This window comes from Vigna angularis, chromosome 8, assembly GCF_016808095.1.
Source record: "Vigna angularis cultivar LongXiaoDou No.4 chromosome 8, ASM1680809v1, whole genome shotgun sequence".
Classification (NCBI taxonomy): Eukaryota; Viridiplantae; Streptophyta; class Magnoliopsida; order Fabales; family Fabaceae; genus Vigna; species Vigna angularis.
In genome coordinates, this window is record NC_068977.1 from 29,507,697 (window position 1) to 29,522,858 (window position 15,162).

Sequence of the window (15,162 nt, forward strand, 5' to 3'; positions counted from 1 at the left end):
CATTGAAGGGTGACTCTAAAGAGACGAAGCGACAATATAAAGAGAATAAAATATTAGATTGCAAGGCCCGAATGCTTTTGCACCAATGCGTGTCGGCTGCCATCTTCTAGAAGGTGTCGGAGGTAGTAACGGCGAAGGAGGTTTGGGACATTCTTCAAGAAGGCTACGACAACACAGGCAAGGTCAAGAAAATCAAGTTACAATCGCTTCAAAGATAATACGAACTCTTAGGCATGGAAGAGCAAGAATCGGTTGTTGACTATATTGGAAGGATACAAGTGGTGGTGAATGCCATGAGAGCGTGCGATAAGGTTGTGAAAGATAAGAAAATTATGGAGAAAATCCTGAGAACGTTAACTCTGCAATATGACCATATAGTCGTAGCAATTGAAGAATGCAAAGATGTGGAGAATATGAAGGTTGAAGAATTGCAGAACTCAATGGAGGCTCATGAACAACGTTTGCTGGAAAGAAAGAAAAGCAAAAAAAGAAATGGGTCTGGGTTCGAATCAGGCTTTACAAGTAAGAAGTTTTAAACCTAGAGGACGAGGCGCTAGAAGAAGTAGAGGCAGATCTCGGAGATGCAGATCTGGAGGAAGAAGCGTGAGTATCTCTGATCAGAACGTCGGAGAAGAGTACAACGAAAACAAGAGGGGCGGAAAGCAAATGAGAGAGAGAGAGGTAGGAAGAATGTCGATAAGAGGAATATCCAGTGATATATGTGTAGTAAGTATGGACACTACTCATCCGAATGCTGGCACAATGAAGTCGTGAACAAAAGTAAAGAAGATGAAGTCAATCTCGCACAAGATGAAGTCGTGAATAAAAGTTAGGTCTTTACATAGGTCAAATCCTAAATTACCTTAGTAAAAAATTTTATTTCTAATTCATTAACCATTAGATCACAATGAAAATTTATTAAGAGTTCTTAAGATATAGTACTTCATTTTGACTATCTAGATTTCCATTTAAACTTTTGTAGTTAGAGAAATAGTTTTTGTAGCTGAACTAATGTCACATATTTTGTGTTTCAAGTTACTTTAGTAACAATCAATTCCAGCTTTGTTAACCATTGAATTGAACTTAAAATTTTAAAGATATTCTTAACCTAATATTCTTCAATCTCACCGTTCAAATTTATATTTAGAAGTCTGTAATAAAAAATATAACTTTTGCATTTGGAATAAGGTGTGAAATACCGAAAACAAATATTAAAATATTTAAACACTGAATTATACCTTTACTATTACATATTAAAATATTTAAATAGTAAATAATGACTTTACTATTACATATTAAAATATTTAAAAGTGAATGATGACTTTACTACAACATATTAAAGTATTTAAATAATGAATGGTAAGATTTTACTATTATATATTAAAATATTTAAATAGTAAATGATAACTTTAGTATTACTTGTTTGTAAATCTATAAAAAAATAATATCATAAATAATATAAATTTTCTATAATGTCAATAGTTTATCTTTTCGTGGGTGTGAGTGTGATTTTGACTTTATATATATATATATATATATGAGAGTAGATATTTCACGAAAGGTATTGAGAATTATGAACGTGTAAAGTTTTAAATAGGAATAGACGCAGGTATATATTTATAAATGTATTTTAATGTATTTTTGTTAATAAAAAATTATTTTATTTTTAAAAAAATTACTTAAAATTTTGAAAAATATTGAATACGTATTATATAATTTTTTTTACTGAATATTATCATTTAATAATGATTTTATTTGGATAGATAGAACATTTTAATCAATGAAAGCTACTTGTTTATATTGATAAATCTTTAAAAAAAATTTGCTCCAAACCTAAGTGCCAACCCAATACAAATATAGGGTTTGAAACTAAAACCTAAATCTAACCAAATTTTGGCTTCCACTATTTAAAATTAGGTTTTCAATTCTTAAATTTAAGTTGGTTGGTTTTAAACATTATAAAGAGAGATGCTAACATAAAAAAGAAGAAATACCAAAAGGCAAGAGGAGCATAAAGAGAAAAGGAAAAGGAAATTGACCAAGGTGACAATTTATAATTATGTGGATACACCCAAGAATAATTATTTTGGTTTCCTATTGATCAACTTAATGATAACGTTTAACGGAAGTCAATTAATATTAGGAGTCACGATTGACCAAATTTTTTTAATATTCATATAAATAACTTCTTCATTCTTTTTTTTTTCTATTAGATTTGTAACTTATTTTTCTCTCATGATAAGCTTTATTTGAATACCTTATTTATTATCATAATAAGATTATTTTTCTAATAGCTTTATAAAAAAATTTATAGTAAGTTTCTATCTTATTTATATGGAAACAAAATTAGATGCGATAAATTTTGATGTACAAAAACAATTCACTAGTCTATTTAAAATGTATTCTAAAATATAATCTATTTAATAAAAAATCATCTTACTTTAAATATAAATAAATAGAAACATAAAATAAATATTATGTAATAGTATTAAATAACATCAAAAAATTCGATAATATATAAACATTTGTTATGCTCTTGTTTGCTTTTAAATGGATACATTTCAATTATTGATATGACTGTTTTATTAGTAAACTCATTCATAAACTATCATTTCCTCCTTCAAATTTTCCACAAAGCTAACCTTATCTTCCTATCATTTTATTACTATATTTTATTCTCATTCAATTATTTTATTATGTCTTCTTATATTTTAACTAATGATTTCTTAATTTCTTAATTTTTTTCAAGACAATGAATTTCATTTATTTTTTAAAATAATAAATTTTTTTCTCCTTTCAATTTCTTATATTCTCATTTATGTACTAAGAATTTCCATAAATTGAATAGTTCTTTTTAAAAAAAAAACAACTAAAGTTTCAAATTTCATGAAAAATATAAAAAATTGTCTGTTAAAACTTCAATTTCTTATCTTACACTATCTTTCAATTTATCAAATTTTAATCATAAAAACTTCTAGCATTTGATAGGAATGGGATATATAGCATCGATCCTCCAAGTCATTTATTAGATCATAACTTCCAGCATTTTTTTATATTATAAAAGTAGAATTAGTGTTAGTGGTGATTAAAGAGCTATGATATTTTTACTTCCTTAGTTCACGTGCAAATGTAACTGTGTGAATGTGTGCCCAGAAAGAAGAGAAATTCGTCCATATTCCTTAATATGTGAATAATGAACATCATTTATTAATATGTGAATAATGAATTCTAATAACTTTACATAAGAATAAATATTAAAATTACACTTTGAGTATATTGTTTTTGTCACTCCAAAATTACTAGTTAAGATCACTAATACAAAAAAGAATAGATACAATAACACCTATGATATAAAATGGAACAAATTCATCTTAAAGAAGCATTTTTTTTTTCTTTTCATCTAAATTCATGTTCTATAAATTATGTATCCAAAAATAAATCAATAATTAACAAGTAATAAACCCTTTTTCAACAAAAACAAATTTTAATTCTCTTTAAAACAAAAAACCGAAACATATCTACAATTAATAACAGCATAAATTGATATATGATCTTTTTCTAGAAAACGTCTTAGATTTCTCTTGATTAGAGATAAAGAGAAAAAAACATAAATAATATATGTACTCATATCCGAATATCATGACCTATTTATATAATTTTTTTTTATTTTCTCTTAAATTTTAATATTTTAATTTAATCCTTCAATAAATTAAAATATTACTTATCATCTCTACACAATAAACCTTTACAATAAATTTTCTATGATGTATGATTTGTTATATATATATATATATATATATATATATATATATATATATATATATAATTCAAATTGCTATCATCATTAATTAAAAAAAGTAATTGAATTAAAAAATATTAAATACTATGGCTTAAAAATATGTAATTAAAAGAAAAATTATGATAAAAATATGAATCATAAACTGATGATGAATAAAATCAAAGAACATTTCACATCAATAATAACAAAATAAAAGTGTTGTTGGTGTTGCTTACTGCTTTGAGCCAGAGAGGAAATTGCATATTGGGAAAGGCAACAGAAGCAAATTTGCAATGATTATCTTTTTGACCTAATCAGCATTTTTGTGCTGTGTCATTGTTGGGCAAATGAAACATATCCTCAATGCATGCTTCAATCTGTTGCCTAGTCAGCAGCTGTGCTGACTCAGTGCCAGGTATGCATCACTTGTTCCTCCTCCAACACAAACCAAAACTTGTGGATGCCATCGCTTCAAAACCTCAGCTCAAAACAAAATTCCAAACAACTTGTTCATAAATTAATCTCCACTCATCTCCAAATACATTAAATATCATTTCAAACTTCGTGGCTTAAATATTTTCATTTATAAAAAGCCTTTTTAATTTTTTATTTTATTCCAAAAGTGCATAAAGTTACTCCATTTACAACAATAATTCACACAGAAATCACACCGTTCATTGGTTCCTTTTTCTTTCTGTTGTTTTACTAAAATAGGTTAAGATGGTCTAGTTCTTACAAAAGCTTGGAAATTGTTGGTCCACGTTTGAAAAAGATATAAATATCGATTATTGAAGGAAAATAAGAAAGTAAATCTAAGTAAATAATAATGTTTAAACCTTAATTAAGTTTTAAGAAATTAAGAATAAGATTAAGATATAAGCGGTAGTAAATTGTACTTTTTATTAAAGTTCAAATTCTATGAAGAAGAAAAAAATAAAGTTATAAATTAAAGTAAATGTAAATTGAAGGAAATTGATGGACTTTATACTTAGATAAGATGAAATATAATAATGTCTAGCATTATTAAAAATTGAAGCAAATCGATTTTAATTGGAGCAATCTGGTTCGTGACTCTAGTGAACTTCGACCGAATTGTTGATAAACTTATGTGTCAAACGACCAAGCTTAAGAGTAATAATTATAAATTAAAAATAAAAGTAATATTACTTTCTTGAAAAGTTATTAATTTTTCACTTTACTATGTCCCTTTTGATGCTGTGCTGTACTCGCCTATAAATATACAAGAACAAGATGGGACCATTAAGTTTTTTATTTAAAAGTTACCAATATTTCTATGCTTTTACGTTCAAACAAACATTGATGTTATATATGTATTATATAAAGGAATAAATTTGTTTTTGATGTTGTTGATTGACGTAGGAAGGAGCAACAACAGTATATGTTTCTTATGCCTGCAACCGAAACTGGATAAGATCGATTATCCACGGCCCACAACACACCAAACAATTTCTTTTTTTAAAAGGATTATTTGATTTAATTTAATGTAAATGTTGTCTCGTTTGATTTTACAAATTTTATGCAACTAAAAAACTCTTTTTATTTTATATCAATTCATAATGAACCTTAAAACATTTAAAATAACAAGTTTTGGTTGATACGCTGACAAATGCTGAATTTTTTAATGACTAATAATAATAATGAAATGATTTTGTTGAACACGAGATTTTGCAAAATTAAAATTGAGAATCCAAAATTAAACCGTTGAAATGAAACTGAGACGTTGATACCACACCAACTCAAACGCGAAACTTCTGATCTTCCGATGTGACTTTCGGTGCTAATGGATTTAGTTCAATCCACTTTGGATAACATTCTCCCCTTTCCTTTTCAAATTATCTTTTCTTCATCTTAACAACATTCATACCAAACTTTAATTAAACTACAAACTAATTTATACAAACTAATTTAAAAATATAAAAATACATAAATAATTTATACAAGGCACGATTAAATCTATGTATATGGTAAAGTGTTAATTGCTTGGCCATGAGACCGTCATTCAAGGACTTCAAAATCATGTTTATTTGTTTTTTTTTCTCTTTTTAGATAATGAGGTTATCATTTTTTAGGTTATTGTTTTGATATGTGGAATTGAGATTAAGTTTTATTACACGAAAAATCTTAAAACTACAATTAGGCTAATGTTTTAGTTTTAGATTTTCTCTCTCCTGTTTGTTATGATTAGGTGTATTGGAAGTTATCTCCAGAAAATACTCTGATGTTAAAGTCAATGTTTGTCTGAAGTACTGTATAGTAAAAGTAATTAACTACTTATATATGAAACCTGTATTTATAGATTTATGGGTTTTTGATTAGTATGGATCTAATTCCGGTTCAATCACTATCCAATTTGATAATAATTGAGATTAAAGTTGACATGATTATTCTTTTTGTTAATCTTGTTTTTGGTTCGAGCATCCGATAAACCGAGCGTTTCATCAAGATACGTAGACTTTCTCGTCAATGGTTGACCAGACAACATTAGTGTACATGTACTATAGGATTTCAACAATAAAATATAATTATGTTATTATATTTACACTAATTGTTTATCTAATTAAAACAATTATTTATTCTTAAACCATTAACTATTACTAACTAAATAACGAAATTCAATCAATCAAATTTATCTTTTGCTCAACTTCCATATAGATGACATGGAGTTCGTTTGAAAGAAAAAATAATAAAGATAATATAGTTGTGCATCGTTTTTCAAAAAAATAAGAAGATAATTATTTTTATTCTTTTCTTTTATTTTCATGTTTCCTTCGCCATTTATCTGTCTTTACAGTATGCGTATGAAATTATCTAAAACTTTTAGGCGGCACATCCAACATACGAAAAGGCATGCAAAGGTATCATTATATTGGATATGTAAATAATGCAATGATTTATGTTTTATTGTTGGCTCTTATTATTATATGGTCATCACCATCATTATAAAATGGCTAAGACATATTTATATATAAAAGAAATATTTTTTCATGTTCCTATTCAATTTTCTTACACTCTTATAGTGTTTTGTTTCAATCTAAACACTTTTAAAAAACTAACAAAAATTAAAGATTAAAGAGAATAAAAATATAAATTTTATTATGTTTCCCAATAAATTAAGAGACTAGACTATTGAACACTTAAAAGTGATAAATAATAAAATATTCTCATGTCAAAAAGTAAATACTATTTTAAATGCAACTTGAGAAAATAAAATTTTATATTATTTAAATTTTAAAGGACTCATTTGTTTATTAAATAATAGTAAAAACATTTATAAGTGAGTTATTAATTTGTTTGATTGTTTACTGAAAGTTTCCGGAACATTCTTTTTAATCCATAAATCAATTCACGACTCTATTGTATTTTTTTTTACATTTTAAATGAAAGGTCATTTGTTGTATGAACTAAGAAAAAAATAGCTATACTTCGTAAGATAGGGTTATTGATTTCATATACTGTGCCTTTTGTTTTCTTTTCCAAAGATGATTATTTTGGTCTTTTTTTTACTATTTCATTATATATTTCTTTTATGTGTGGTGATAGTAAAGTTCTCTTAAACACAATATGTTAATATTTTTGCTTTGTTTTCAAATGGTCAATGTTCCTGTTTATACATCATACATACGTATAAATTGATTCAAACATAGTGTATTTAATTGAAATGAGAAAAATCAATGATTCAGAAAAACATCAACAATTTTTTAAATTATATTTCTTTCAATATAATCTCATTGTTCCAAATAAATACACATACAAGTAGGTAGGTAAACTAGCTAATTTGATCGGTGGTTTCCTATTGGCTTCTGAGTAAATATTTCAAAAAAATTACGAAAATAGATAAATTCAAAATAAATTATAAAGATAATAAAAAATAACATACACCTTCTATTTAATGATCATCAAATCAATAAAAATCACATTGAGGAGTAATAGTATAAAAATATTATGTTATAAATAAATCTAAACTATTTTTTTATTAAATAAGAGTTTTCTACCTTTATTTGAAAAAAAAACTCAATATTTATAAAAAAAATGAAAAAAATATTAAAAATAATTTTAAATATAATTTAATTTTACAAAAATTATGTATTGGTATTTATTTATGTATTGTAAACTCGTTTTATTAAAAAATATATTAATATTAAAATAAATTTATTTTATTTTAATTTTGTTGATATTAACATCAATTACCATATATTCAAAGTATTAAGTGTATATTTTATTAGTATCAGAATTTACTTGGAATTGGGATAGAAACATAATTTATATTCTATATCATAATAATTGGAAAAAAGAAAACGAAATTCATGAAATATGAGAGAGAATATAGGGCATCCATCGTCTCCACACAGAATGAATATATATTAGGATACAATTAATCAACACCCCATATGATATTCTTTCACACTCATGGACACGTCCACTTTTAATCACCATTTCTTTTTTTTCATGTGCCAAAATAAGAAGAATGACCAAATAATTTTCACTTTATTTATAAGTTTTGCCTCAAGATTCCACACCACAAGTGTCTTTCTTATAAGCCAAAAACTGAGCTTCCCACAACCCTTTCTTTAATCCAAAACTCTCAATAAAACTACATGGAAACACCTTCACTTTCTCCTTCTTTCTCTCTTATGCTCTATCACCTCCTCCTTTACCACTGAACTATCTAACACAACAAATCAACAACAACAACAACAAAATCAACAGCATCAAGAACAAACCCTTTTCACCATACTCTTCAATTCTCCAATCCAAACTTCAATTTCTTCTGCATAATCAATCATGGGGGCTGGTGTTTCCACAAGTGCCACAGAAAATGATGAAGTTGGCACCTTTTCTTTGTCCTCCCCACAGACGACAACCCTTGATGATGTTCCTGAGAATTGCATCTCTTCTCTCATGATGAGTTTTGATCCACAAGAGATTTGCACATTGGCCAGAGTGAACAAGACCTTCCACAGAGCTTCTTCTGCTGACTTTGTCTGGGAATCTAAGTTGCCCTCAAACTATAAATTCCTTCTCAACAAAGTACTTGATCAACACACCAATCTTTCTTCCATCACCAAGAAAGAGATCTATGCCAAACTATGCACACCCAATTTCTTCGATCATGGCACCAAGGTAATTCCATCACTACTTAATTTAGTAATTTCGTTCTTCGACATCAAATTTGATGATGTTGAGGAACCGAACCACTGAATCTTAGATTGATTGATGATTAGTTAATACAGATGTTGTCTTTCCAATTTCATCACTTTTCTTCATCTTGTTTCCGATTTCTTTCTCTCTTTTCATTGCATTGAGAAGTTTGATTTGTTCCTTTGTGGTCAATTTAGGAGATTTGGCTTGACAGATGCAGTGCACAAGTTTGTTTGTTCATTTCTTCAAAAGCCTTCAAGATTACAGGAATAGATGATAGAAGATATTGGAATTATGTTCCGACTGAGGAATCCAGGTGAGATATTCTTATCTATGTAATCAAAAATTAAACAAATACTTAGTTTTTTTTTCTATTTTTATGAATTTTATTTATTTTATATGAAATTTACCATTGCAATTATGTTAAAAAATATACATGTATATTTTTATATATTATTAATAAGTGTATATATATAATTAAACCCAACACAAAAAATAACTAAAAACGTGAAACTGAAACTTCAATATATGCAATTAAGGTTGTAAAATGCTTCTGAATTCTGATGAAAAATGGGTTTGGTTGTGTATTTTTTTGTTATATAATTTATTTTTCTTATAGTTGTTGTTGCGATCAAAATTAAGTCTGTTTTCTTCATGATGAGGTAAAATTAAAAGTGGAGTCTTTTTATTTTTTTGGGTTAAAGTCATTTTCGAATTTTTGAACAAATCCAAAGCCAGCACATGGAATCCAAAACTCTTTTTCTTGCCGTATTTGTGCAGTTGGCGCCTCCGTCGTATAATAATACAATTAAAAAACATAAAAAACGTTTATTTTACGAGAATAGTAGCTATTTTAGGTATTTCAAGAATAAAAAATTAATATTTTAATTTAATATTTTTTTTTTTTTATTTGAGTGTGTTGCAGTTTATATATGTCATAGAAATTTCTCATTTTGAACCGTATTGATAGAAACAGGAAAGTTTTAGGGAGGAACCTTGTTTTGTAATAGGTTTTGGCAATTTGCTTTACCATATTAACGAAAGCGATTCGTCCTAGTCAGCCATTCACATCTTATATGAAAATTAAAGAAAAAAAGTGCAAGCAATTTGCACTTAGGGAATGCTATAAAAATAGATTGAGAAGGACGTTTTGGAAAAGTAATAAATCAATAATTAAAACTTAGACTATTGTCAACTAACTCTTCCTAGTCAGCATCTTTTAGATAAAAAGAACAACAAAGCAAGCAACTTGCATTAATAAGATATTCTGTAATTGCTAAAAAGGACTTCTATTCCATGAAAAGTACTATTAATTAATTAACATTGTATATGTAGGCTTAACTTATGGTAGTTCAATATATATCCGACCACAACATAAACATCTTTTGTTTGAATTCTAGATTCTAATTCTTCGTATTGTTTTTCTGTTTTTAATTTTTTAATATATTAAAAAAATTATAAAATATTTTAAAACATTAAAATTAATATAAATGAATATATTTTAAAATATAAAAAAAAGCAGTAAATAAAATGAGTTTGGATTTTCCATTGATTTTTATGTATTTTTTCTCTATTTGTTTTCAAAATATACTTAAACGGACTTGTAACTATAAATTTCGAGTTGGGACGTGAATTTTAAGAAAACTCAGTTGAAAATGAAAAAAAAAATAGCAGAAATCTTTTTATTTTTTTTGTATATTGTTTCTCTTTTACTAAAATGGATGTATTTTATATGTTTAACATTTTTTAATGATGCAGGTTTAAGAGTGTTGCATATCTTCAACAAATGTGGTGGGTTGAAGTAATAGGAGAGCTAGAGTTTGAGTTTCCAAAGGGAAACTATAGTGTATTTTTCAAGCTTCAATTGGGGAAGCCCACAAAGAGATTGGGCCGGAGAGTGTGCAACCTTGACCAAGTTCATGGATGGGACATCAAGCCCGTCAGATTTCAGCTATCTACATCTGACGGCCAGAGTTCACTCTCACAGTCCTATCTGCGTGGGCCTGGAGAATGGGCCCACTATCATGTTGGGGACTTTGCAGTTGAGAAGCCCAATGGGCCAACAAATATCAAGTTTTCTTTGGCCCAAATTGATTGCACGCACACCAAAGGTGGGCTTTGCATAGATGGGGTAGTGATTTGCCCAAAGGAGTTTTCAGAAAGGCTGAAACAGTTTAAGGGGGAGAAATGTTAGGAACACATTTTTTTGGACATACTCTCTTATTGATTGAAATTTATTAAAAATTATTAAAGAAAAGTTGAAAATCTTTTATTTAGTGAGTTTTTTTTTCTTTCTCGATTTTGTAGTTCTTAATCAATTTTAACCATTAAGAGAGTAAGTTGAAAAGAAGGTGTTACTAGCACTTTTACTTTGGGGAAAGTATACTTGGTATTGTGTTTTCAGTTAATCACTTTTGTGAGAGGAAAATTAGGTCTAGGCTTGTTTAATTAGATTTTATTTTTATTATTTTATATTTTTCAGATTGTCGGGTCTTTTATTAAAAAAAAAAAGGAAGAATTACTTGGGGCACCCTATTTTTGTCATAAAGGAAGTCCTGAACACGAATTGGGAAGAGGAGTTACTTGTAGCAAGGCTGTTGTTGTACTGGGTGTCATAATATTGGTGCAGCTGTGTTTTTTTTTTTACTTTTTTTTTACTTTTTTTTTTTTTGTAAATAAATTTAAATGTGTGAAATAGTATTCAGGTTGTATTTTGGTTTTATACGAAGTAACTTGTAATAATAATTTAACATCTTTCCAAATTTGGGATCATTTTCATTTTTAAACTTAATTAATAAATGAATGTAATTTATTGTCAAACAATGTTAAAAATTTGTTGACATGACAAACTGAGTTATCACATGTGTTTATTTGTAACAACGTTACTTGTCACATCAACAAATTTTGAACTAAAAATTTATTGTGGAGTGTATATATGGCCTTAACAAGCTTCAAGAAGGTGGTTTACCCACTTTAGTAATACTATACTCTGTCACAATTATAAATAATTTAAATCTAATTATTCTTTGTTTACTAAAGGTAGTGATTCAAGTTTTTTATTATCTTAAGGAATGATATTATTATTGTTGGAGTTAATAATGATGCTATTCTATGAATTTTTTATGTGGGTTGAGCTTATGTTTAATTGATGTTATTTGTCTTTTAGTGAATTCCCTTCTTAAGGACTCATTAGTGGTATTAGAGTTGATGATTCATTTTTGTGACCGACTCATATAAGTACAAATGGTCCTTGTATCGAAAGTCTTTTTGATAATAGATTCGAGTACATATGTCTCGTTAAAATAAACAACGATATGAAAAAGTAACTCTTAGTTAATGATGTTTTCGCTCGAGGGAGAGTGTGTACTAATGTGCAAAGAACTAATCCTTAAGAGATTGTTGGAAATCCAAGTGTAAGTCTAAGTTCTAAATTGGATAGCGATAAGAAAATTGAACACCTTAAAGGCTTAAGATCCAAAACCAATTGTCTTAAAGTTTTTGAATGAAAGTGATGTCAATTGTTGGAAGTCCCACATCGACTAGAGATAAAGCCAAATTATAATATATAAGTGAGATGCAGAACCTCACCTTACAAGCTAGTTTTGTGGGGTTGAGTTGGATTTAAAGCGCATTTTCTAATATGGTATCAAAGTCATGGTTGGAATCTATCCTAGTGATATTTTTTGTTTCTTGGACATTTCTATTCCACCAACTATCAGACTGTTATCGGATCATCCAATTTAAACATTCTCCCTTGGTAAAGACCTATCATATTTTAAACATAACAACTCTTCTTCATCAAACATTTAAGGTTAAAAGATACCACAAATCTTACTTTTCTGTTTTAAGATTACAATGATCTAAATCTAAAGAAGGAATATTTACATGTCAAAGATACTATACGTTGTCTCTTTTAAAAGACTTCATAATGATATCATGCAAGCCTGCAACTATTCTTATGGACTCAAATATAGAAATCACACTTAGAATTAAATTAGCTTATCCTGGTTAATATTGACATATGCTTCACTATGAATAAATTTAGTCAATCTATTTATAATCCTTATGTCAATACTCAGCTTAGGTATCTCAAACACACTATTGGATAAGATATTATTTTTAAAATTAATTATGATATTCGACTACATGCTTATGTTGATATTGATGGGGATGTTGTCGAGATAAAAAAATCAACTACTAATTATGCATCCTTTTTTACAACTCTTTAATCTCTTGGAGATAAAAAAGGTAAAACATTGTTAGCAATTCTTCTTAAATGCAGAACTTTTGTCTATTTTGTTACCCCTTTTATCTTTGTAAGTTATTTTAGTAATTTCTTTCTTTTATTGCCTTATATATTTTAGCCAATTCTTCTTTATAAAATAATAATAACTCTCTGTATTTTGTTTTCCTGTTACTCGGTATATTTTTACTTCATTTTTCTTTTCTCTGATAGAGTATCTTGGATCAATATTATGAGTTTATTAGATAAAAATAGGTCTCTTTAAAACTTAATTAAGATGATAGTTTAAATCTTAAAAGTTTGTTTACAATAGTAATCAGTATTTTTTTTTTCTATATCATCCATAATGCTCGAAGTGTTTCATTATTATTTATTAAAAAGAGAAAAAAATTATAAACAAATAATTAAATAAAAAATTGTTCTAAGAGACTCAGCCTGGGATTATAAATTATAACTCTTGCTAGGCTGGGATTATAAGTTATAACTCTTTGCTAGACACTTTTTCATAGTTCTTATTTAATTATTTTATTCTATTATTATTATTATTATTATTTTAATTCGTATTTTCCTTTTATTTAGTCTCCTAAATCCCTAATTTTTTTTATCTGTTCTAGTTTTCTAATTCAATAAAATAATTTAACCTTTACCAGTATCTATTGATTCAACATTATCATTTTTCAATAATACAAAATAGGTTTTAAAAACTGTTATTGATGCTTATCATTGTTGAGAAGAGGAACAAATGGACAATATAGGAGACTTTTCTTTATTAAATTACATTTATAAAATAAAAAATGATTCCTTGACACTAACTTTTTCTTTTACTTATAATTTATTTTAATAATTTAATATTATATTTAAATAATAAAAATAAAGTTTAAAACAAAATAATAATATTTATAATTTTTAAATAAAAGTATAAAAGAATGAAAATGTCAAACTATCTGAAATTTCTAAACATACCCTGAAATTGTACTTATGATTTTAAGATAAGTTAGGCAATCACTTTAATGGGTATGTTTATACAATCATGGCCATGTGATCCAACTTTACCTTTCACCTTTGACATTCACTTTTGTTAGGCGATGTTATCCCACATTTTTTTTTTACTCAATTAGAATTTTAAAAGACTTTTTTATATATAAAAAAAGTTTTTTAGAGCTTAAGAGACTTTGTAAGGATTAATGATTTTTAAATATGTTTTGAAAAAGCTTTTATGATTAGAATTTTTAAAATTTTATAAAGAATGAAATCATATTTGAAAATATTATATGAATTTACAAAAATTTAAATAATTTCATTATTGGGACATCTTTTTTCGCAAATATAGATATCAGTCTTTTTCAGTGCTCAAATAGTGGTGTCATCTTTCTATAAATGTAACATAAGTAATGGAATGATCTTGAGATATCGAACTCAAATATAGCGATAGATACAAAAGGTAATGCCAAATTAATAAATGATGAGAAATAATATAAAATGTTTTAAAACAACTTGTTATAAATTTCAACAATACTTTAAATTAAAACTATCTATATTTTTTGTATATTTCAGTGAAAACAAGTTAAACTTTTGTGTTTTTTTTTTTCTAAACGAAGGCATTTTGAACTTGTTATTAATAAAGAAAATAAATACATAATAAAACATTAAAGTAATTGAAGGTTTATTATATAATGAAATAAAATAAAATAAATCCTCGGAATGTATACATTTTGTATTTAATTCTTTATGCAAGTTAACATTGATAGTATTTTAAATAGTAAATAAACACGTGATTTTAGTATTTTATATCATATTTAATAACAAAAAGCAATCATTTCCATGATAAAAAAACATTATGTATTTTATTACATAAGTTTTGTCTTATTATTTTATGTACCTATGTATTATTTTGTTGGAAATAATCAAACAACAATAAAAAAGATTTTTTTCTATCCTGATTCTGTCTTATCCATCTGCTATCTAAGTTTTCTGAAGAAGT

At 26.6% G+C, this 15,162-nt stretch overlaps 1 protein-coding gene across 1 annotated transcript; it reads left to right on the forward strand.

Moving 5' to 3' along the window:
* The first annotated feature begins 8,272 nt into the window (after positions 1 to 8,272).
* Positions 8,273 to 11,662, forward strand: LOC108345909 (F-box protein PP2-A13). Its single transcript, XM_017584757.2, has 3 exons — positions 8,273 to 8,920; positions 9,136 to 9,254; positions 10,697 to 11,662. Exons 1-3 carry the CDS (start codon positions 8,582 to 8,584, stop codon positions 11,130 to 11,132), a joined length of 894 nt encoding a protein of 297 aa, XP_017440246.1. The 5' UTR covers positions 8,273 to 8,581; the 3' UTR covers positions 11,133 to 11,662.
* Positions 11,663 to 15,162: the final 3,500 nt, after the last annotated feature.